This window comes from Nicotiana tomentosiformis, chromosome 9 (genome assembly GCF_000390325.3).
Source record: "Nicotiana tomentosiformis chromosome 9, ASM39032v3, whole genome shotgun sequence".
NCBI classification, from domain to species: domain Eukaryota; kingdom Viridiplantae; phylum Streptophyta; class Magnoliopsida; order Solanales; family Solanaceae; genus Nicotiana; species Nicotiana tomentosiformis.
This window is the reverse complement of record NC_090820.1, coordinates 57,169,980-57,196,069: the sequence shown is the minus strand read 5'-3', so window position 1 is coordinate 57,196,069 and position 26,090 is coordinate 57,169,980. Positions and strand designations below refer to the sequence as shown.

The following is a 26,090-nucleotide window of genomic DNA, read 5'->3' as shown; positions in this document are numbered from 1 at the left end:
CCAGAACATGAGACGGATCCCCGACATATTTTCGGAGCATGGATACATGGAACACTGGATGAACTCCTGAGAGACTAGGTGGCAAAGCAAGTTCATAAGCCACCTCTCCAATCTTCTTGAGGATCTTGTCTCCCTGAATAGATCTATAAATGGGAAAACTTGTATCCATAGTTGGACACGAAAATCATCTGTACTAAAAGGCTATAATTTGCTCTCACTATATAAAATTATTTGCTTACTTTTGTTCTTAACATTTCTCTTATTATCGCTTCGGGAGAGGCTCATCATACAACCATGCTTGTATTTCCTTTAAGTTATTTTTATAATCTTGATTTTGTTCTTATTTATTCATATTTCTGGATCAAATTAATTCATGTGTCTATAAATCACGCTACAAATTTAACTGTACCGTTTTAATAAACAATTATATACAGACTAAATTCTTCCAAAATGGCAAGGGAGGAGAAACTCAAACTCTTTACTCACGATACAGTTAATTACATATCTGTCTTGCCTACCGTATGTATCTTTACAAAAAGTCACTCAAAGATCAAAAATAATTATCCACGATCATTATTGCCAAATCACCTCATGCATTAAAGAATTACAAATTGCCTAATGTCATCTTCATTTCACATGTATAACTCATTTTAAATGTCTACATTTACTTAAAGTGGCTCAACTGCCTCATGAAGTAGCTATCAGGATCATGAACCTCCAAGAAATGCAGTGAAGTTGCAGCAGTGAGAGTTACCTCTTCTGGAAGTTGAAAGATTTTATTGCATAAGCAAAAATCACTGCAAACAGCACGCTAAAACTGACTACCAAAAAACCAGCGATCCCAATGAAATCATGCCTATACCCAAACACAGTCTTGACTAAAAGCTTTATTGGAACTGACTGAATGCCATCCGATAGTTTCACAAGTCTATCATCGTCAGCATACTGGGATGCGACAAGGCCATATAGAGTCCAAGCTACAGGATTTGCCCAGTAGTACCATCTCCACCATATTGGGATCCTCTGTTTCAAAAGAGTAGAGGAAGATGCTATTAGAAACAAAAGAGACGAGAAGTTTTAGCGAAGGACCTCTAGTGCCATCACATTTTAAACTTGGCAGCAATTAATTCGAAACTGGTCAGAAATCAGTCTTCAATAGCTCTTGATATTCATTGATTTAAGCGAAAAATAGAATGTCTGATGTTTGAATCATAGAGAAGAATGTTAGTTCATTACCTTATGAGGTATCATGAAACCACTAAAAAGGTTCCAAAGCATGTAAAAAGGAGCAGCAATAATGGCAGCCACATTGTGGTTGGGCGTGGCTGCAGTTGTCATCATTCCAAAAAAGGTGAAGTACAACATAGTGAAGTACATAAACAATATGTACCATAAAAATTTCGAAGCAGTCCATTCAAAGGCTGCCGTTGAATAGAATATGCTGCTGTATATTACTGCCTGTGTGAACACATAAGGAAACTCAATAGCAACCTGCATAGGAAAAGTGGAGCACTGTTAATACCAAAGATCAAGAAGTTTTTAACTATTAACAAAATGGATATAGTCGGAAATCTTTAGACCGCACCTGAGCGAATGCAAATGGTAAAGCTGAGTACATCCCTGCAGCTCTCTCTCTGTATGAAACAGATCTTTCAACAGAAACAACTGGCTGGACAGCAGTGCTATTTGTAATTCCAATAAACAACACTGCAGCATACATGGATCCCATAGCATTGAATAAATCCTGCTGTGAGTCCCTGTTTGGTTATCAAATGAAGAAGCTCAGATACAGTAACATATCACCAGTTAGGTACAACTAATGATCAGGACAAGGCCTGTAAGTATTGCACAAAGAATTAAGCCCCCTCTGTCTTCTTGCAAGAGTGGATGAAAATGTTAGTTGTATGTCAAAAGAAAAAAGACAACTTATTTTTGCATTTCACTTCCATTTGTGGTCAATTTCCCTATACATGGCCAGAACGAAATTCTCTTCCAGGCACCTAAATATAACCTCCCCCTCCCCCCCCCCCACCCCCCAAACTACTTTCACGAAGTGACTGACTACCCACAAAATATCCCCAACACAACCTACATTCACAAATGATAGCGGACAAAAATTAAGAGATAGAGATGGAGAGAGAGAGAGAGAGAAATTTATGATACTTTAAGTTATGTGAAGTTTTGGGATCTCTTTGCTGTATTATTATCTTATTTTGGTCCAAACCTAAGTCAAATGAAGAAATGAGTCTCAGATGATTTGTTTTTCTTTCTCTAATGTTTGCTATAACTTCTAATTCTTGCTAAATTCAACTCATTAGTACCATCGAAAAGTAAGGGTAAAAGGTGCATGTGAACCAAAGCTAATGCCACTTTTGGTTCTGCCGTAGCAGACACAACAAACGAAAACTTCAAAAGATAAAAATCCAATTCTATCATAAATATCAGGAAAAACTGTCCTTGAGGCCTATGTATCAGCATTAGTATAGAGTTTAGATTATACACGGAAGATTAAACCATTGGTTCTTATAAGTATAAAGTTTGAGTTCACATCATGAATGATTGAAACACAACAACAACAACAACAACAACCCAGTATAATCCCACTAGTGGGGTATGGAGAGAGTAGTGTGTACGCAGACCTTACCCCTACCCTGGGGTAGAGAGGTTGTTTTCAAATGACCCTCGGCATTCTTCCCTCCAAGAACTCCCCACCTTGCTCTTGGGGTGACTCGAACTCACAACCTCTTGGTTGGAAGTGGAGGGTGTTTACCATCAGAGCAACCCACCTTGGCTGATGATTGAAACACAAGATTAAATATAATTTATTCTGATTATGGGAATGATTTAATTACGATTTCTTGTGCTAGTACATTTTGTATAAATTGAACAGACCAAGTAGAGATAAGTATTTTATACTGACTTGCATTCTCTAGCCATTAAATGTACTTGTACTCTTAATCTTAATATAATTATTATTAGTTGTATATATTATTAATATTTTGATTTATTAAAAGGCGAGATTCTTTCGTGGGTCAATACAACAACAACAACCCAGTAATAATCTCACTAGTAAGATTTAGTAAATTGGATAATAATAATAATAATAATAATAATAATAATAATATACATTAGTGAAGTAATAGTTAGTTGATGGAATCCATGTCTCGATTTTGATATTGATGATACACCTTTATGAAAGCTTATAAGTTTTCATGTGTAAACCCGTCCAGTAGATTTTGTATCCGACACATGAAATAAGTTAAGTAAAAATCTAAATAAAGTACTCAATAAATTAAATTGTCAGTAATTTAATTTAATTGATTAGTATCGGAATCTTAACATGGAAGTTAAATAAGATTTGATGGAAAAATTTTGAAATTGAACTAAGGAGTGCAATTACGAACTTTTAGTAGAATAACTTATAATTTATTATGGTAGATATTAATTTCAAATTTTCGAAATTAATTCCATAATATGAAGCCTTGTTAATTAAATTTTGGGGTCTCTGTTGTGCTTGAATAATAGGAAACAAAGGAAATACTTTTCTTGGTGGAAAAGAAAATCCAACACGTTTTAGACAAAGGTTTTAGCCCTTAAAACCTGCGTCATAGAGGAGGGGTTTTTTGGATCTAGAGGGAGAGAGGGGAGGTCACTCAATTTTGGCACCTTTTTTCCAAGAAATTTTGTCCATACGAAATTACTATTTTTTGAAAATTATTTGGGTAACACAGTAAAAGATCGTGGAACGTTATGGGATCGTGATCGTACTGATGATAGAGACTTCATTAAGTTGCTGTAGAACTAGAGGCTTACGTGATAAATGAGATTTGTTCACGTTTCAAAAGGTAACCCGTGAAACCCCGTATGTGCTAGTTGTTTAATTTACATGTGTGTAGATACTGGGATCGCTTTCGCTGCATATAATAATCCATCAAGTGGTATCAGAGCCCACTCACGTTTAACTAGATAACTAGGCTGTTCATGAAGCACGAATATCATGTTGATGTGCGTTTTTGAATTACATGTGGATGTTGTTTTTTGAAAAACTACACTACTATTTTATGAAATAAATGTACCAATTTTTTTGTATTCTTGGAGTCATGAGATATCAGTTGTCTTATTGTTCATATTTGATTAGAATAATCTGAAATTATTTTATGACCCTAGAAGATGCAAAAATGATTTTTACCTGTATTAGGCCATGGTTTCGGAGGTCAACAAGTTGAAGGACTCCGATTAACCTGAACTTTGGTGGGTCCATCGAAAATGGCCTGTGATCAATAATCACTGCTATGCTATGTGTACTGTGTTTTTTTGGCATTTTCGGGACATTTGAATAGCGTTTTGGGCATTTTTCTATTTTTTGAAAATTTGTAACTTGTTTTAATTCAGTGGTGGTAGGGGTCGCTCCCTATGGTCTCCATGTTTAAAAACTGGTGATATAATGAATTTACATGTTGACCATCGGTATATGGACGTGTTGCCTTATTATATTCCAAAATAAGTATGTAGGATTTTCTTAACTAGGTCTTATAAAGTGAACTTGATATTGTGTGATTATATATTGTTTTTTGTAAGAAAGTGAAATCCTGTGTTAGATATCCTGGAAGGCTAATGATTGGTGCGTTAGGCATGTTTGTGCATAAACATTTCTCAATTTTGGTTTATGCTTTCATGCCCTGTGTGTCTTGGATTTACATTACGGCCTTGTTCTCTGGTCAGAGGTTGTAACTAAGTGAAATATGATGGCATTTTATCTCTATTATTGGTATGGCTTTTATGCGGTGGTCCATATTTTATCCATAAAATAATTTTATGAGCTACATGTATGTTCGCCCGTAAATTAAGAATTTTTTGAGTAATAAATAGTTATCACTAAAGTGGTTTGTTTATTTGAAAACATGAAAAAGTCTTAATAGCTTTATACATGTGTGATTATTTAGATTCATAGATTGAGCATTATGATTAATAAATAGGATCCACCAAAATGGTCTATTTATTTGAGTCATTAGAATCAACTTAATGTACCACTTGATAAATCTATACTAGTGGTGGAGATTTTAACTAGCCAAAGAGATTTATCATTGGGTACTAGTAACACCAACACATTCATGAGAAGAGATATTGGAGTTTTCGCCAAACGGGAGAAAATATAACATCATAGGTTCTCATGTGTTTAATGAAAGGATAATTTATTGCAAGAAGAGGTATTATGTATCCTAGAAATAGAAAGAACAAATGTATGTCTTGAGCTCATAGGATAATTATAAGGAGAATGGAAATCAAGATCATATTTATTTTAATTTATGAAACTGTCTAAAATAGTTATTCTCCTAGTTTGGTTACAGATTGGTGGTCATGAATTTAACGAACTCCGATTGACATGAAACTTGGTAGGTTCATCAGTAACGACTTGGTGAGAAACACTCACTGTTATGCAGTGAATCATGTTATTTTTTAGCGTTTTGAGGTCGTTTAGATAGGGTTCTAAGCAGTTTATTTAATTGAATGTGTTGTACATATGAAAAATGATTCTTTATATATCGGCTATATTTGGGTTAAATCTAGAACATGATAATACATGATGATTTAATTTGATATGATATATAGCAGGAATGTAATCACATGGGTTTAGTCCCTAAATTTGACAAAAAGTAATTTATTCAAATTTGGTCTACTTTTTTGGCAATCGTGAACTTCACGATCTCCGAATGACCTGAAATTTGCTCGGTTCATCGGAAATGACAGATAAGAAGGACTCACTAATAGTGAATCACGTTGTATTTTGATGATTTGGGATCATTTAGATGAGTTTTTTGGCGGATTAAAACGTGATAGAAATACGAAAAGTCATTCTTTATGTTATTTTATTTATGTCTAATCTAGAACATGATGACACATGTTAATTTGACATAAATTGATATATGATAAGAATATAGGCCAAAATTTAAATTCTTAAAAAATGCTTCAAATAGTAATTTCCCAAATTTGGTCTCAGTTTTGGAGATCATGATTTTAACGGTCTCCGATTGACATGAAATTTGGTAGGTCTATCGGAAACAGCCTAGTGAGCCACAATGTTATGCAATGATTAACGTTAATTTTAGTGTTTTAGGGCTGTTTAGATGGGTTCTTGGGCATTTTTTAAATTTTGGAACTTAATCCCGGAGAAACTTTTGTGATTATGATCAAGTAGTTAATGTCTCTCCTGAACTGAACATTATTAGTCTACCTCATAAGAGAAAATGTTCTTCAAAATTGAGTGAAACTTAGTTGTGCACTTGCGTCTAAGTCATATGTCTGAATGAGATTTCAAGTTGGTCAAGGATGGACCTTAAGGTTCACTGAAAGTAGAGACACTAACAACTTGTGGATCCTGTTTAGAAAGAAAAATGACTAAAAGATGTTTCCCTTCAAAAAGAAATAAATCCGGTGATAAGTTAGAATGAATGTGTTTTGATTTGTGTGGTTCAATGAATATGCTGGTAAGAGATAATTTTGAGTATTTTGTGACGTTCATAAATGATTACTCAAAATATTAATATTTTTATTTGATGCGCCATAAGTCTGAATGCTTTGAGTAATTCAAGGATTTTAAGACTTGAGACGAAGAAGCACCATGGGAATATATTAAACCATTACGATTTGGTCGTGGTGGCAAGCATCTCTCTACAGAGTTCATTAATTACTTATCATAATGAGGGGATCACATGTCAATTGTCTACGCCAGGTACTCTACAATGAAGTGGTATAGTAGAGAGAAGAAATATGGCTCTTTTGGAGATGGTTAGATTAATGAAGAGTTATTCATATTTTCCTTATTCGTTTTAGGAATATTCCTTAGAAAGTGCAAATTACATTCTTAATTTAGTTCCTTCTAAGCCAGTACTTATGACACCTATAGAACTGTGGACTGGATATAAGCTCGGTCTGCGACACGTTCAGATATAGGATTGTCCAGCACATGTGCTGAAAGGGAAAATAGATAAGTTGGAATCAAGAATGGATAGGTGCATGTTAATACCAAAGTAGTTTGTTACGATAAAGCAGTATTGGACAAAGATTGCATCAGAAAACAACTTGACAAGATTCTTTAACAAAAGCTTATTGGTGGAGACTTTAATGGTCATGCAAAAGAATGGTTGTGAAAGTTATAGATTCATAGTTATGAGTCTAAATAGGAGATTGTTGGGGGCATATACTACTAACGATACGTTTAGATATAGTATATTTTAACAATTGTCATGGTTAAAAATCTAAGTGGGAGATTGTTGGGATATATACTATTAACCATGGGTTTGGATATAGTATTTATTATGAAATAATTCTTTATTCAGTTTTAATAAAGTTATAAATTGATCATATATTAGTCTGTGTCTTTTGCATATATAGTAGATGAATTATTGTATAGAATTTAACTTATACACGAAAGATTAAATAATCGGTTCTTGTAAGTATAAAGTTTGAATTCACAATCTGATAATGGAATTGGACAAACCATCAAGAATGATTGTAGTATAAGATTGAATATAACGTTTCTTGGTTATGGGAATAGTTTAATTTCGACTTCTTATGCTATTACATTTTGTATGTATTAAACGGACCAAGTAGAGAAAAATATTTTATACTAACTTATAAAATAAATTCTCTAGCCATTAATTGTACTTGTACTCTTAATCATAATATTATTATTAGTTATGTATATTATTAATATTTTTATTTATTGAAAGGCGAGATTCTTTAGTGAGTCAATATGTCTGGTAAATTGGATAATAATAATATACATTGGTAAAGTAATAGTTAGTAGATGGAATCCATATCTCGGTTTAAGATTGATGATACACCTTTATGAAAGCTTATAAGTTTTCATGTGTATACCCGGCCAATGAATTTTGTATCCGTCACATGAAATAAGTTAAGCGAAAGTTTAAAGGAAGTAATCAATAAATTAAATTGTCAGTAATTTAATTTAATTGATTAGAATTTGGATCTTAATATATGGAGTTGAATAAGATTTCATGGAAGAATTTCGAAATTGAACTAAGTAGTCAATGACAAATTTTTAGTATAATAATTCGTAATTTGTTATGTAGATATTAATTTCGAATTTTCGATATTAATTCCGTAATCGGAAGCCTTGTTAATTAAATTATGTGGTCCCTTGTGCCTGAATAATAGGAAATAAAGTAAATTATTTTCTTGGTGGAAAAGAAAATCAAACAGGTTTTGAAAAAGGGTATTTAACCCATAAAACATTTTCGACCTAGAGGAAGAAAGGGGAGGTGGCCGAATTTTGGCACCTTTTTTCCTAGAAATTTCTCCCACACGAAATTATTATTTTTCGGATATTAGGATTGTGATCGTGCAGATAGATGGTAGAGACTTTATTGAGTTGCTGCGGAACTGGAGGCTCATGTGATAGAGGAGATTTGTTCATGCTTCAAGAGGCAAGTCGTATGTGCTAGTTGTTTAATTTACATATGAGTAGATACAGAGATTGCTTGTGTTGCATATAATAATCCATCAGTAATCATATTGTCTTGTTTCTTTGAAAGCAGAAGATAAAAAGTTTCCTGTTATATTTCCATATATCCACTAAACTTATCGCATGTCCAAAAGCAGTCTTCTAAAAGTTGAATTTGACATGAGTGCACAAAGTAAAAACTTTCTTGATAGGACAGTGCAATGACCAGTGGAACACAAGATGCAAGTTAACACAATGATGCAAGTATTCTGTTCAAATATTAGTAAAGTGTTAGTTCTTGAAATTAGCATCACAACTAGACAGCAAAATGAAGACAAATGTTTAGTTGATTCCAGTTATTATCATATTATTCCTTTCTCTCTATATAAGAATACTAATGCCATTAAACTAGTTAATACCACAGAAATGGAATGGAAGGTTCACAGTAAAATAGTCAAGGATAAAATGCAGATTATGATTAGTGTCAAAAAGAAACCTTTTTGAACCGAATCTCCAGCAAATTGTCCCCAGCATCAATGATATGATGAGTGTATAGAAGAAGCGAACAGCAGTATATTGTGGGTTGCGCCAATAGGAGAGATTTTGCTTCCACAGGCAAGCTAGGAACTGAGTGAAATAGGACTGACAGTACTTAGCAGGGAAATTCAAATCTTTTGAATCCCCAGTTGGCCTGCTTAGCCTTTCAACCAAGACTTGATTATATCTGGAAGTACAAAAAAGAAAAGGTTACATTCCGAAAAGAACATAAAGTTAGAGAACGAAAAAATTATACATACTGAAAAAGATTTGATCTTCGGTAGATTTCTGCAAAATCAACACCAAGTCGATTTTCTTCTACTGATGACGTAACCTCCAACATCCATGTGGAAGGGTTATATCCAGCTCTTATTTTTGGCACCCCTTCGATTCCCTACACACACGTACAAGGAATACCTGCTTTTAGACAATCATTTGTCAAGAAACTTGCAATGCACCTAATGCAAACAAAATGTGTGTAAGTATATAACCTCAAAATACTCAATTATCTTGCACGATTTAGGACCAAGAGGTCCTGCATAAATGAGCTCTCCTCCGCGCTTCATAAACAAAAGCTGCCATTTCCGAAGAGATCAAAGGAGTATCAGCGGAAAAATAATGAGATTCAAGCAGCACTACATTTGTCTACTATATTCTATACTATGGATTGACACTCCTTGATTGTATCGTATTATAAGGAGTTAAACATCTTATATTCAGTCAGTCATTTTGTACTATTCTATGCACCACATAAGCTTTCAACAAGAAAATATGTATGATATCAGTTTTTGGTTTTGTTGTGTTGATCCCCTATAAATGGTGGATTCCCCCTACTGGTTTCTATCCTTCTTTGGCTATTTCTTCTTTTAGTTGTACTGAACACCTCGACTGCCTTTAGTTGTAATGAACATGTACTGTTTCATTTCGTCTTGCTTCTGCCTACTGGTTTCTACTCCTCTTGTAATGACCACCTATACTGCCTTTTTCTTTGGTAAAGCTGCGGCTACTCTGCTCTACTTATTGAACACCTTTTCCTGTTTTTTTTCTTCTATTAACACAAGACCGAACTTATCATCACTAACGCAGCACTTAAGCCTCCTCATTTCTCTCAGTAACATCTAGCAAATATTTTCCAGTAATCACTGGAAGTGTTCAAAAATTCTTGCTAAACCCCACTTGACAAGTGCTCATGGTTAATTCGGTCGAATTGTATATGTGCTGATGACTTAGTCCTTGACGTCCACATGGGAAAGTCTAGATTTGAGCAAGAATCTCTTTGTTTGGCATCTCCACATGAAAAAGCCTCTAATTTTCAAGAAGCATCAAACATCATAATGATCCAAATAATAAACTTGGCACAATCCTCGGTCTATTTGAAAGTGACTCATAAGGGTGACTAGATTTATACATTTGGATAAAAGAGATATACCTCATCAAATGATTCGAAAATGTCAATGCTGGGCTGATGGATAGTGCAAACAATTGTTCGGCCAGTGTTCACAATGTTTCTTACGGTCCTCATTACAATGGCTGCAGCTCTTGCGTCCAATCCGGATGTAGGCTCATCCATGAACACTACAGAAGGGTTGGCTACTAGTTCAATAGCAATTGTTAGCCGCTTCCTTTGCTCTGTGGACAGTCCATCAATTCCAGGCAAACCAACCAAAGCTCCTCTTAGTGAACTCAACTCCACAAGCTCCATTACCTCCTCAACAAATGCCTGAAACCGATGCCCTCCTTAAAAGTTATTTGACGTCTGAAAAAGAAAAGCATCTACAAATTTCCAGGGTGTTACCTTTTGTGTCTCTATATCAACCTCTGATGGCAAACGTAGCCAAGCAGAGAACAACAATGATTCAAGAACGGTCAAGCAAGGGGAGTGGATATCATTCTGCTCACAGTAACCAGATATTCTAGCAAAGGTTTCTTGCTTTTTTGGGTAACCAGATATGTGGATGTTCCCTTCTATAGTACCACCAGTTTTTCTACCAGCTAATACATCCATGAGGGTTGTTTTTCCAGCACCACTAACTCCCACCAGTGCAGTGAGCACCCCAGGCCTAAATGCTCCAGTGATGTTAACCAATAACTGCAATCGGTCTTCTGCCATGCCTTGTTGCTTCAGTTCCTGAAGTAACATTTATTTGTGTTTTCAGAAATAGAATGATGCACAAAAAACTTTAGGAAGAAGAGGTTGAGGTATGTACCAGAGGCATGTCAACATAGTAATTGATATCCTTGAAGGTCATTGAAAGTGGCTGAAAAGGTAGAACGAGGCCTCTGTTCTTGAAACTTTGTCCTGATCAGTATAGAGTAGGAAATCTCATTAAGAATGAAAAAATTGACCTGAAAAGGTTCATTTCCCTACAATGTGATACGTCTAAATAAACAGCAGTCTTCTTACTAGTCAGCGAGCCAGAATGCTTCAAATATTCTCTTAGCTGAATAACAGCTGGTTCTTCTTTCTTAGTCGTGCCTCTGTCTTGAAGCTCTTCCTTAGAAACCACAGCTTGATGCTTTACAAGAGCTGAAGAAATGTAAAGTGAGCAAAAGACCCAATTTATTTTTGTTGTTACTTTGCAACATGCTATTTTATCTCCAGTTTTTCTTTTCATTGGTGATTCAAACGGTAAGTTCATAGAATCACATATAAGATAGGTGTCTTACGGTCCAGGTAGGCCAGGAAGAATGTAAATAACATGTTGAATAGAATCGTATATCCAAGCAAAGCACCGACACCAATCCAGTACCAATAGCTCTGGGGGAATAAACTGCGTGACTTCAGTAATGCTTCACCTAGTCGCAAATCAGAATTCTTGCTTGCTCTCTGGATGCGTATAAGAAATTTTGGTAAGTGTTTTCATATCTATTATTAGGAAAGAAGTGGATATGATGTCAAAGAACATGGATCAGAGGATGGTCAAATGGTTGAAATGGCAAAGCCTTGCAAGTTTAACAAGTAGAAGGGCTGTGTAATGGATGTCCATGTTCATAAAAATATTACAGCTGAGTTCTTCTATACAAGCCACAAACTTCATTCTTTGATGCAATCACTTCATAGTTTTTAGTTTTCTGAAACAAGACATGGATAATTTCTTCTGAAAAAGGAAATGTAAGGTGGAAAAAAGAAAAGCAAAGTTCTACTTATTCTTTGACTTCAACAGAGATCCTGAAGGTTGCTTGGCAAAATTGCATAACCACTACCAAAAACCATGAGGACCTTAGGCCCTCAACTAAATTCATTCTGTTATTTCCCTTTTCTTTATTTTAGTCTATTCTTAATATGTGTAAAAGGAAATATTCAGACACTAATAAGAATTCAATTCAAAAATTTAGCTCCAAGTTTACCTTAAAGTAAACTAAGGGTGTGTTTAGTATGAAGGAAAATGTTTTCCTAGAAAATGAGTGGTTTTATTACTTATTTTCCCTTGTTTGGTTGGTGAGCGAAAAACTTTTTCTGGAAAATATTTTCTAGTGTTTGTTTAGAGAGTAGAAATTTTTTATGCTACTTTCCTTACCCTCCCTCCCTCCCTCCAAATCCCCATGTTGAAATGAAAAAAAAAAAAATTTTACATCATGAAAAAAAAATACTTATTTTGTTGAAATGAAAGAAAATACTTTTTACTACATTATTTTGTTGAAATAAAAGAAAATATTTTTTCTACCTCACGAATAGAAAGTACTTTTTTTGTTGGAATGAATGAAAATACTTTTTTACATTATGGAAAAAAAAAACTCGCTTTGTTGAAATTAAAAAAAAGTACTTTATCTACAACATGAAAAGAAAGTACTCTTAATAATATTTTTATTTAGGGTGGGGGTAGGGGCAAGGTTGGGGAGGGTGGGTAGGGTAGGGGTGGGGTGAGTGGGGATGGGGAATAGGGTGGGGAAGATTGAAGAAAAGTTTTGGAAAATGTTTTTCCTTCTTTTGATAGGGAAAACATTTTCCTCCAATTGGAGTAAAATGAGTTAACGAGGAAAATATTTTCTAAAACATTTAAGTCAACCAAACATGGAAAAATTGGAAAACATTTTCTTTTACTTCATACCAAACACACCCTAAATGTTCTTGCCTTTTCACAGTTGTGTCAAGAACAGTAAATAAATTATGTAAAACTTAAGACCAATTTAAGATACTTGACATCATAATAGACCACCTTGTCCCATACGTGCCCAAGAAATTCATTCACTGAAGCTGCATCTTGAGCATACATCAGGGGAGAAATCCAAAAACCCCAGATCCACCAGCTTGGTATTCTATCTGCTAGAACAGAAAATAGGAAATAAATAATCAACTTATCACGGAGCTTAATGAGAAAGAGATTATGGCAATTTGAGGATTTAGTTTCACCTCTTGAAATAATATATCCCCCAAGAGCCATGACAATCAACATGGCAAAAGACCCAAAAGTGTTTGCAATAATCATATTTCGCCCCAAAGCTCCCATTAGGCGAAAAAGAGCAAGAGACATTTGATGCAGAAAGAAGAATAACAAGAATTGCCTAAGGAATCTGCATAGCAAAAGAAGAAAAACGAACCAAAAAACCAGAGAATAAAACAAAGAGAGGTAGGTAAAAAACTGGGTGAAGCATCAGATAAAGATAAATGTGAATCTAAAAGTATAATTTTTTACCTTGCCACACTTGGATCAAACCCAACAACATAATATGTCACTGCTACCCAGAAACCAGATTCTATTAGGGAAGTTGGAATGCTCAATACCCATGAAGGAAGTGTATAGACCCAGCATGGGTAGAAATGTAAGTCTCTATGCTTGTAAAGGACCGGAAGCTTGACAATAAGCATTGAAACCTCCGTGAAACCATTGAAAAGAATAATAACCATGGAAAAATACAGTTCCCCAAGATATAGGCCTCCATCATCAATTGTATTGTGATGCAGAGTTGTGCGGAAAAAAACACTCATGGTGATCAAAGCAACCAGGAGGAGCTGAAAACCAACAAAGAGAGCGTAAGGACGAAAATGTGCTTCTGGAAATGTATGGTTCAATCAAGGAACCAGTGTAATTCAGAAGCATCCAAAGGTTATATTATTTTTTGATAACTTCCTCGGAAAGTTTTAGTTCTTAAAAATGTATTAATCCTATTTCTTGGTGTATTTCCTCCAAATTCTCATGCTGGCTTTACCTGAATAAATTTGAAAATGTAGATAAATGAATTCCTTTTCATGAGCAGCAGCTGCCAGTCAAAGCTGGTCTTAAGAAGTTCCGTTCTCTTCGCTCCATATTTAGAAGTTGACAAGGCTGCAGGATGATTATAGCGCCTATCAAAAGGAATGTTTAGCTCTTCCGATAAATTCTTCCCAGTGCGGTATGACCGAAAAGCTTCAGCAAACTTTGTCACTGGTATGTACTGGTAAGGGCGATGAGAAACAGCCCAGTACTGTTCTTGGTCCTTTTTGGAAACAACCTGTAGGAGAATAAACAAAAAAATAAACTGTGCATCTAAGACGCCAAAAAATTATTCACGACGCAGAGCTACGCACTTACTTCTTGAAAGAAGTCGGCAACATTCTTCCTCTCTGGACAATGAAATCCCATAAAATCAAAAAAATCAAGAGCATCATCACGAGGCCCCTGATATACAATCTGGCCTTCAGACAAAAGTATAATATCATCAAATAACTCATACGTCTCTGGAGCAGGCTGAAGAAGAGAAATAACAGTAGTTCCATCAAGTGCATGCGTTGAATATCGAAGGTATTTGATAATTTGGTATGTCGTTGAACTATCAAGCCCTGTTGAGATTTCATCCATGAAGAGCACTCTTGATGGACCCACCAATAATTCACCTATAAGAACAATCAAATACATGAGTACATCATTGCACACTCCAAAAAGGGAAAATATTTAATCCATCACCTGTAGTGAGCCGTTTTTTCTGGCCTCCAGAGATCCCCTTAAGCATTTCATCTCCCACCAAGGTGTTCGCACAATTGTCTAACCCTAGAATCTTTGTAAGACAAATGTTAGTGCTTATGGAAGCTGAAAGGAAAACTATTTGACCAAAACATTCACATGTTATGCACTATTTCTTGCGCTTCTTGTAGAAAGTCCTATAGCATAATTCTGAAAGACTTGTAACAACAAGAAAGAGAAACCACTGTCCAAGCATAAGTTACGTTAAATTAGTACTCGTTGCATTATAACATTACTAAAGACTTACAGGAGTTTAGCAACAGCAGCGGTAAGAGAGAGTGATTCATACTGATGTTCGGTATACAAAGAGATAGGGAAAGGTGGTATTATATATGAATTACATTTCATTCTCAATTTTAGAACCCAGTACTACAATCTATGCCATATCAAACTGCCACATGAATCTAAGTAAGCCAGCATTTAAAAATACCTTTAGAATGTACTCAACAACAAGTGCAGTATCGTTCCCCTCCAAAGCTAATGCCTAGATTGAGAATACATCATGTATGAATTGGAATAAATTTATTAAGAAGAATAATATATATAGTTAGAGAAAAGCCATTCAAGCAAATCACACTTACCTTCATGAATAGGTCAAGATCTTCATCAGGTTTTATTCCTGCCATCTTTTCTCTTCTTGAAAGTTCCAATAGCATATCTGTAAAATTCAACGGTTCATCTTAGGTAATGTAGGAAAACTGGAAGACTTGCATAGAGCTTTACCATATTTTGATCCAACACCCTGACAACATGCTGAGAAGTCCATAGTTTCCTTTACAGTCATCTCTGCTATATGCCAATCTTGTTGACTGACATAAGAGGATGTCTTTTGGGGAACAAACTCTTTCAGACCATGTCCATTGTAAGTAATATTCCCTGACGTCTTCAAATTGATCAACATTTTAGTAGAATATTGAGAAAAAAAAGAAGAAGATTACTATCTAGCAGAACATGTTCTTTCTCTACCTCCAAATCATGAAAATTCAGATATGACAGTACCTGTAAGTCAGATTTGAGGCGTCCAGCAAGTGCTAATAACAATGTGGTTTTGCCAGAGCTTGGAGGACCCAATAAGAGCGTTAATCTAGAAATGAACATCATAATGTTTTAGATAAACATACTCTCACCAGCTTGATTTTCTTGGGAGTTAACGATTGATTCATACCTGGAAGGTCGGATTATCCCACTAATGTCATCTAAAATTGTCAGCTTAGTTCTCTTGCCAGAGTATATTTTGAGCTGCCTTAAGAAAGCCTGACATGTTTGCACATAATACAGAGAGAGGAGAGATGTCATATGCTAAAATGATCAAGTGCTACTCTAATGTAATAATTGATGGCATGGGGAATACCTCGGTCATGTTGAAAATAAAATTTGAAATGGTTGGCAGTGCTCGACTTCCAAGATGCACATAAGCTTCAACTGTCAGATGCTGAAATCTGACTTCTACTTTTGGGAAGTCCAAATCAACTCTGCACTCAGAGACGGAGGTAAAATTTTAACTTTATAGGTTATGGATTTTAGAACAATGACTTCAGGTGCTATTGACTGAGTTCTAAATTTAGTATTTGTACATTTTTAATAAATTTTTTGATACAAAATACATTGTTTGAGCAAAAGTTACTGGGTTCGGCTGAACCCGTAGCTCGACTTCTGCCTCCGCCCCTGTCTGCACTTCCAAGAGTGAAATAATGTAAATGCCTCACTGCTAATAATATATGCCAGAACATGATCTATCGATCAAAGCATAAGTGATTGAAACTTTTACGAAGAATCCAATTCAAAACTTTTAAAATTTACAAGGTGCTTATAAGGAATTAAGCATGCCAGGGCTTGTCCATACAAGAACCAATCATATGAACTGTAGCTACACAGGTGAGAGACTGTACTCAAGGTGATGTGATTAGAATTAATAAACCAACATATCACAGTTTTCCCAGCTCTTATACAGAGATTAAGGAAATAAAGAAAAACCAGGAACTTCTTCTTGTGAAGAAACAGAAATATCGAAGTGAGGCTAGTGTACTGAAGAGGGCAGCTCAGGGTTCAAGATTGTCTTAGTTTAACGAGGGTAGATCCAGAATTTAGACGGAATGAGTAACGCTTTTTAGTCAATGTACTTTTTTCTTTTTAACAAATTTTCCTTAAATCTTCTATGTAATTTGAATCAAACATTATATGCAGCATACCAACAGTTTATATGCCAATCTGCTTACAGACACTAATAACAAATATCAATCAAATCTAAATGAGCATCAGTTGGGCACAATTTTACAAAAACTTTCTCAGCCAACGACTTCCAAAGCTATGTCAGAGAAAGCACAAGAGAGGAGATAAATAAGATTTTAATTTTAGAATAAGGAAAAAAGAAAAGAAAAAAAAAAAGAACCTCTCAAAACGGAGCCTCATGCGATTGAAGAACTTTTCCCAATCATCATCAACCGACTTGACCAGGCGATCCAAGACGACTTTGCGTTCATCATTTTGGAGCTTATCCACATCCACTTCCCATGACTCCCCAACAATATTCCTGAAGATCCCTCTCCGTACACGGTTGTATGTAGGCAGTCGCTCCAGAGCCGCCCACCGTAATGCCTCCTCGTCGTCACCATCCTCCCTGAACGATGCCGAGCGCACCGACAGGTTCTCCGCCGAACCCCACATTCTAAACACAATAGAGGTTGTTTGAACTATGAAGATGAGTTAGTCACCAAAGAACTATAGATTACTGCATTCTGGTTGGAGCCTTAAATTTGTGTGCCGATAAGTATATATGGGTAGAGTTTACATTCACACACCTATATATGTGAACTATTAAGTTAGTTGATCTTTGCATTTATGGCTATCTTATCTCTCTTATACCTCTTCTGCAACTTCATCCCCCGCCCCCCTTCTTCGTGGGGTCCCCCTCAACCCTTCTTTTTTGTGTATACTTTCTATCTGTTTTTCTGCTTTAGCAATTTATTCATCAATGTTTTGGTTGTTTCTTCCATTTCTTTTTATGAGAAAATATTTCTAGTATAGTCATTTCCGTCGACGTTTATATCACTCTAAACTTCTTTTGCTCTGCAATTCTCCATGGCATTTAAGGCTTTGTCAATAATTAACTTATTAAATTCAAACTACTTTCCCACTTGAAAAATATGGTCAGTTTCATAGTATGTTTTGTCTGTTTATGAAATTGTTATAGTCCTACTGTGAGAAACGGAGTAGAGGGTAGGATCATTTAATGTCCCGGGAAGGACAGAAAACGATGGCGGGGCTTTAACCATTTCACACTCGCTAAACGAATTTATGATGTTTGTACTCGCTGCTTTGGATGAAACACGTGTAAAAATGAAGGGGTGGTCGCATTCCATGTGATGATGAGCGAGTGGGGATTGAAAAGGCGGTGATTTGAATTTAACGGTTGGGAAGTTCGCCTGCATTTTTTAGCTTCGGTTATACTTTATGGCCGGCTTTTTTTTAAGTTGTTTTTCTTTTTCTTTATACTAGTACTAGTGTTGCAAGAAAAATCTTACATATAATTTTTGATATGAAATATTACTTCAAAAATACGCTATACACAAAGAAATATGTAAATAATATTATTTTATAAATATATAAATTGCACCGAATAATCATACATTCAAGTAGAGCTGTCAATATGGGCGGGTCGAATTAGCCCAGTCCAGCTAACATGGGCTTTAGTAATTGACGGGCTGGGTTGGGCTAGTCCACCATTTTAATGGGCCTTATAATGGTCAGCCCACCCCAACACTATGTGGGTTGCGGTTCCCCACGGGCCGACCCATCATTTTTTAAAATATAATTTTATATTTTCTCTTTAAGTTCTAATCTTAAAAAGGATAAATATTTAAAAGTTAAAAAAATCTTATTGGAAAAATTTAACAAAACTTAATAACTTTTTATATTGTTCCAATATATCACAATAAACACTAAAAAAAATAAAAGACAAGACTATATTTCATTCACTAAAAGTCAAAACTCAAAACAAACTACTCAAAAGAACGTCCATGAAGCTTATGGGATATCCAACACATCATCTTCATCAAACACATTTGAATCCGCTTGTGAGAAGGTTGTCTTAACATCTTCACTTTCAAATATATCTACAATTCATATGCAATATTAATTAGTTAAATATTAAGAATAATTAAATTTTAAAAACTAATTAACATTTTAAGCCTTTGATGTTTTAATACGATGGGCTTAATAAACTTTAAGCTTGGGATACTCTTCTTGTTATTTTTAGTATCATATACTTTTTATATTTTAAATACATATTTTTATTAGGCCCACAGGCTGGCCCAACCCAGCCTCAATCAAGCCTCACAGGCCACAGACTTACTCGAGTCGGGCTTAAAAGCCTCATTTTTAAATGGGCACCAAAAATTCTAGCCCAGCCTTGCTAAATCATGGGCTGGTAAAAATTACATGGGGCGCCCTATTTGATCGCCCCCATTTAACCTATACCCATATTTTTAAAATTATTTAACCTATACCCTAATTTTGACAACTTCAGATCATGCGACCTATGCGCTCCTTTCTTCCTCCTCTTCTTTTTCTCTCCTTCCTCTTTTCTCTCTCAAACATGTTATCCTGTAAGTTACACATGTTATCGTTTCTGAAAATTGGACAAAGCTACAAATCAAGAAGAAAGAAAGACTCGCCACTGCCTCTCAAACATTAATACATCCCGACAGAAAGTACGTAAATTATAAAACAAGAGTTTAAAACTCGAAGAAGCATCAACTGAAGTTTGGGACTGCAGGGACAAACTTCAGACATTACCAGGTTAAATTTTGTCTGAAGTTTGCAACTATCATGCCGGAAAAAATTATCTGAAGTTCGAATATAACAAGCTGATTTTGTCTGTAGTTTGCACTACAAGTTTGCACCCCAACACAAAGTACGTAAATAATAAAACAAGAGTTTATTGTCAAAACTCGAAGAAGCATCAACTGAAATTTGGGACTGCAGGGCCAAACTTCACACATTACCAAGTTGAATTTTATCTGAAGTTTGTAGCTATCATGCCAAGAAAAATTATCTGAAGTTCAAATATAACAAACTGATTTTGTCTGAAGTTTGCACTACAAATTGAAGAACTTCAGACTAATTTGTCTGAAGTTTGCACTACGAACTGAAGTTTTTTTGATTGCTTTTGCAAGTCAGGCTAAACTTCAGACGAAAATATCTAAAGTTTTATTTTGATAAGGTCACACTTTAGGCAAAAAATTCTGAAGTTCAAACTTGAGACATAAATTCTTTCCACTTCAGGCCCCGTATGTCTGAAGTTACCCGAAAAGTGAGGTAGCAATCTTTTTTGCAAAGCGGGTATAAGTTAAATTGTGACCCAAAAATTGAGTATAGATGCAAATTCCCCCATGGACTGAGCTGGGCTGACCCAACGGACCAAATCCATATTGACGGCTCTACATTCATGTCTATCCAAATTCTACTATTTTTTCTAGAATTAAAATTTTATTATTTAAGTGCTTGGAAAAATTGAAAAATATTTAGGATAAAGTTTGCATTTAAAATATTTAAAAATATTTATCATCTTTTTTGTTTTTTATGAGATAGTAGATAATATTATTACATGAACACGTCAACTGATATATATATATATATATATATATATATATATATATATATATATATATATATATATATATATATAGACCGTGACCGTGACCGTGGACGAACTCTGCAATAATATGTTATACAAAAAGCTATTTGAATTGTACCTTAAAATCTCGGCCTCTTTCATGCCCTTCTCATATGAACACGTGTATTGCATCTCAAACACGTGAAGTATGAAGCATTCTTTCCTTTCCGACGCTCACTCTCGCTCAATCTCTTTTAAAAGAAAGAATTTTGAAAGAGGCTCTTGCTCACTCTTTCCCTTTTCATCTTTCTTTCGGTCAATCTCTATCAGGAGATCTTGCTCAATCTCTCTCTTTTCATATAGCTAATTTTCCTAGCTTTGTTGTCACGGCCCAAAAATCCAACTAGTCATGATGACACCTAACTCATCCTGTTAAGTAAGTCAATTAACAATATTTCAATTCAAAATGAGATTTACTGAGAAAATAAATAATGAAATAACTGAACTTCTATATAACTTCCCAAGGACTAGTAGTACAAATCATGAGCTTCTAAGATTTAGAGTTTACAAAACTAGTATAAAATAAATATATCATATGTCTGAAATGTACATAAATAGATTTATAAATCTAAAGCTACCAAGAACAAGATGCAGCTATAACCGGAATACAGGTACATCTTCAATGCCAGCTCCCGCCATACACAGCAACATCAACTCCAAAATCTGCACGCAAGGTGCAGAAGTGTAGTATGAGTACAACCGACCCCATGTACTCAATAAGTAACAAATCTAACCTTAAGTTGAAAGCAGTGACGAGCTTGGACAACGATCAGAGTCCAACACCAATAGCCAAGAACAACTCGTGACAATATAATAAAAGCAATACAAGTAATAACTCAAAGATATGACACTCAGCTCGTTCACAGTTACGGAAAATAGGCATGCTTTTTAGGTATAACAGTAAAACTCAAATCTTTCACCGAAATCACCAAAATATGAGTATATCAGAAAACTGTGATTTTTTCCAAAACCTTTCAACAACAGATAAGATATATCATTATCAAATAGCATGAGGAAAGAACATCTCTATGCCTACATGTTAATGTGCATGTGAAGTCATGAATGTCACAATACCGTAGAGCTTGAGGAAATGCATCTCTATGCCTACATGTCAAGTATGCATGTCAAATGTAATGCATCACAATGCTAAACCCATGTATTCTCACTCTCAAAGTACTCAATATCACTGTCTCAAACTCCCACTCATCACACTCAATCACTCAGCACACTCAGTCACTCAACACTGTACGGTACCTGCACTTATTGTTGGTATGTCAGACTCCGAAGCGGCGGATCCTGCTCAAGCGCTAATATAAAGCCAATATGGCCTGCTGCGGCGTGCAGTCGGATCCCATAAATAATAATAAAGCCTATAAGTCCTGCAACGGTGTGCAGCCCGATCCATATAATAATAATACATATAAAGCCAATATAGCCTGCTGTGGTGTGCAACTTGATCCACAATATCACTCACAACACCGCTCTCAGGCCCCAACTCAGTCATCAATCTCTCCAGTCTCACAGGCTCACATATCTCATACCACTCAGCCCAAACAATGATAACATGATGTAACAGTAAATGATAATAGAGACTGAGATATGATAGACAAATGAATGAATATGACTGAGTACATAATTGCAATTTAAGAAAATAGCTCAACAATAAAAATGACCTCAGCGGGTCCCAACAGAATAAGCATATAGCCTAAACATGATTTATAACATGATTCACATCTCATATAATCAAACAAGTAGGGAGAACATAGAGGTAACAAGATATAACAGCAAAACAAGTTCGGTCACGGTCTAACAACCAACTAGCATCATGATTTCCCCGGCACACGCCTACACACTCGTCACCTAGAATGTGCGTCACCTCAATGCATCTCGTATAACATAGTCCCCAGGGCTAAATACCCTCAAATCCAGGTTTAGATATGTTATTTATCTCGAACAAGCCGAATCCAATACCTAGCAAGTTAAACAATAATCTAGAAATTCCATCCAACGCGATCAACCTCCGAACGATTCATAACTAGCCAAAAGTAACTCAAAATCATCAAATAATGCCAAAGGAAACAAACCCAATCGACAAAGGTTGAATCTTTAATCAAAAGTCCAAAGTCAACCAAAAAGTCAAATATAGGCCCGTATCTCGAAACCCGACAAAACTTATAAAATCCGATAATCCATTCAATTACGAGTCCAACCATACTAATTTCACTCAAATCCGACTCCGAATTGATGTTCAAAACTAAAAAATTCACTTTAGGAAGGTTTCGACAAAAACCCTTAATTTCTCTTTTGAAATTTTCAATCAAATGCCAAAAATGAAGATGGAATCACGGAATAAAATCAATACAGAGTATAAAATACTTACCCCAATCCATGTGGTAAAACTCGCCTCAATCCAAGCTCCATAGCTCAAAATATGCTAAAATATCTGAAACCTCCGAAAAAAGAGTACTTATAATCACTAGACGGATTTATGAATCGTGATCGCGAAGAAGAAAAATACAGTGCCCTGAAATACTCTACACGTTCACGAGCCTTCTCATGCGAACGCAATGCCCACAGATGCCAATTCTCTGCAAATACGGACTGACCCACGCGAATGCGGAAGAGAAATCACCAGCTCCTAGCTCTCAGCTAAGCTCTATGCGAATGCGATGACTCAAATGCGAAACCAACACAAAGCTACGCGAATGCGGTCTTCCAATCGCAACCGCGATGAAGAAAGTGCCCAGCTCCAAATTTCCTCTACGCGATCGCATCTCCATCTTCGCGATCGCTAAGAACAATTGGGGCATCAGAAACCAGCATAAACTAACAATGAAAATATGAAGAAAAATGGTCCAAAATCAATCCAAAACATGCCCGAGCCCCTCGGAACTCCGTTCGAACATACCAACAAGTCCCAAAATATAACACGGATCTACTCGAGGTCTTAAATCACCCATATTAACATCACAACCATGAATCGCACCTCAAATCGAACTTAATGAACTTTTAAACTTTCAACTTCCAAAACTCGTGCCGAACCATATCAAATCAACTCGGAATGAACTCAAATTTTTGCACACAAGTCTAGAAAGACATAATGAAGCTATTCAAATTCCCGGAACCACAATCCAAACTCGGTATCATCAAACTCAACTCCCGGTCAAACTTATGAACATTCCAAACCTTCAATTACCAATTTTTGCCAAATAGTGCCAAAACCTTCTAGAAACCCCCAAATACAAAACCGTGCATACGCCCAAGTCCAAAATCACCATTCGGAGCTAACGGAGCCATCAAAACTCTGATCCGGGGTCAAATACTCATAAGTCAAACTTGGTCAACTCTTCCAACTTAAAGTTTCCTAATTGAGAATCATTCTTCCAAATCAATTTCGAATCACCTGAAAACCAAAACCGATGATTTACACAAGTCATAATACATCATACGAAGCTACTGCATATTTCAAATAGCTGAATGGAATACAAATTCTCAAAATGACAAACTGGCTCGTTATATTCTCCCCCACTTAAACATACGTTCGTACTCGAAAGTACCAAGAGTAGTTCTCGAGCCGTCAAATCACTGTGTAACCTTACCATGCACATACCCGGGGGTGATCCCATGTCACCCCAATCCATATAAGTCTGGCAACACAACATAACTGAAGATCCTTAATTCAACCTTAGCCCATAAACCTTGAAGCCTAATTTCCAACATCTGGAATCCCTTACAAGACCCGAATCTCACGTCTATACACTGTATAAGTCTGAACAAGCTGTATCAAGTCATAACCATAACCGAAGATGTAATCACATGATATACCACATAACTCACATACCCATAACAGTAACTTCTGACCACAATAGCTTCCCAAAAACAAGCCTAACACCGGTAGCAAACCTCATATCAACTAAAACCTTGTTCCAACCCTTCGTACACTGCCAATGGTGAATGAAACATGCAGAAACTCGTAACCAATCATCAGATCAAAAAGTCATGGATCTCTATCACGTCTGACAAAATCAATGTCAAATTTTAAGCCGACTTTCGATATTATTCTTTCAACCATACCGTAAAAAAATCTGATAGCACCTAGTCTAGGTCTGATGTCGAATTATAATTCCATATATTTTGACATTATTTACCCTACTTGATTGTTATTTGGATGCTAATTTGTGCGACAATTAAGCTTAATAGAGCTTATTTCACGTGTAGGAATGCTTGGACATTAGTTGGAGAAACGTTGCACCAAATGGTACCTCAGAGCCACAAAATGGAGCAATAAAAGTAGACGTGCAAGGAAATGAAAAGTCATGGTCATAGACAGTGGAAGGCATTGTCCAGGGCACTTTCATTGGCGCCCCAGACAGTTCCTCGCGCAGAAACATTGGTGCCTCTGACAGTGCCTCGCGCCGACGCTGCTATCCGAGCCAGTTTTATTTCCTCACTATTTTTGGACATGTAGACTTCGACCCCAACCCTATAAATACCTATTAAATTTAGTTTTTCTAGGGTAAGACATTATTAGAGAGGCAAAAGACTACAGAATACTCTGGATCACGAATCACAAGAGTTTTTCTCTCTGTTCTTCTTTAATCTGTAGTTTAATGCTTTTGAATATTACTATGATTGTTTATACAATTATGAGTAGCTAAAATCTCTAATCTAGGGTTTGATGGAACATTTTGGAGGATGAATTCTTGTTATATTTTAATATAATTTTGCCTTTGAATATCCCTACTTGTTCAACTACGTGTTTATTGATGTTGATTAAATGACCATCAATTGACTGTGCCTATTTGTTATGTATTGCTTGAGAAAGAGTGCATATTTAGGTTATTGTCGAACAACGCTACTTCCAAGGTATATGAGAGATCAATACGGCGGGTTTAAAAGCAGGATTAGAGATAACGAAGCTTTAACGTGATCATAGTGAGCGGTGAAAAAGTGCGAGCTAGCGTAATTCGAGAGAATATGACTAGTACATTATTGTAGTTGCTCGAGAGAGAATTACGATAAATCGAGTGCTCATAATCAGTAGAGAATACTTAGGCGATATTATAGGAGACGTAGCGAGAAGGATTCCGACAATTGGGAAAATCATAACTCTAGGCCTCCTTAATCTTGTCCCCAAAACTTTAGTATCTTTAGTTGTTAATTTATGCTTTAATTTGCTAGCTAATTAGTAAGAAAATAGAATCTTAATATTTATAAATTAGGAATTGTTTGAGCTTGTCTTCTTAGTAATACCTAATAGTTACACTAAAACCTTAGTTCTCTGTAGGATTCGACTCCGGACTTTTAAACCGGATTATATTTGTAGCGACCGCTTATCATTTTTAGGACTAGAGTTGGGCGTGATCAAATTTTGGCGCAGTTGCCGGGGAACTAACAGTGTAGTTGTAGCTATATATATTGCTAGGATTCAAGTTTGAACTTTTATTTTGTTTTGTTTTGTTTTAATTTTTTAATT

The 26,090-nt window shown here is 35.7% G+C and overlaps 1 protein-coding gene across 1 annotated transcript; it reads right to left on the bottom strand.

Moving 5' to 3' along the window:
• Window positions 1-458: 458 nt before the first annotated feature.
• LOC104100612 (ABC transporter G family member 32) lies at window positions 459-17,770 on the bottom strand. Its single transcript, XM_009607881.4, has 24 exons — window positions 17,330-17,770; window positions 16,292-16,412; window positions 16,106-16,194; window positions 15,940-16,024; window positions 15,664-15,823; window positions 15,522-15,598; window positions 15,371-15,424; window positions 14,884-14,974; window positions 14,512-14,813; window positions 14,150-14,431; window positions 13,636-13,952; window positions 13,353-13,513; window positions 13,159-13,262; window positions 11,669-11,828; window positions 11,406-11,528; window positions 11,209-11,300; window positions 10,797-11,129; window positions 10,431-10,721; window positions 9,493-9,576; window positions 9,262-9,395; window positions 8,961-9,188; window positions 1,586-1,757; window positions 1,237-1,491; window positions 459-1,023 (listed from the first exon to the last, which is right to left on the bottom strand). Exons 1-24 carry the CDS (start codon window positions 17,602-17,604, stop codon window positions 751-753), a joined length of 4,263 nt encoding a protein of 1,420 aa, XP_009606176.1. The 5' UTR covers window positions 17,605-17,770; the 3' UTR covers window positions 459-750.
• Between the last annotated feature and the right edge of the window lie 8,320 nt (window positions 17,771-26,090).

Excerpts from the sequence above, each read along its gene's own strand:
- LOC104100612 (XM_009607881.4), bottom strand. The coding sequence starts at position 17,604 with ATGTGGGGTTCGGCGGAGAACCTGTCGGTGCGCTCGGCATCGTTCAGG. Across the intron at positions 16,025-16,105 it reads GGGATAATCCGACCTTCCAG|ATTAACGCTCTTATTGGGTC; the intron begins GTATGAATCAAT and ends GTTCATTTCTAG. Across the intron at positions 9,189-9,261 it reads CGAAGATCAAATCTTTTTCA|ATATAATCAAGTCTTGGTTG; the intron begins GTATGTATAATT and ends TTGTACTTCCAG.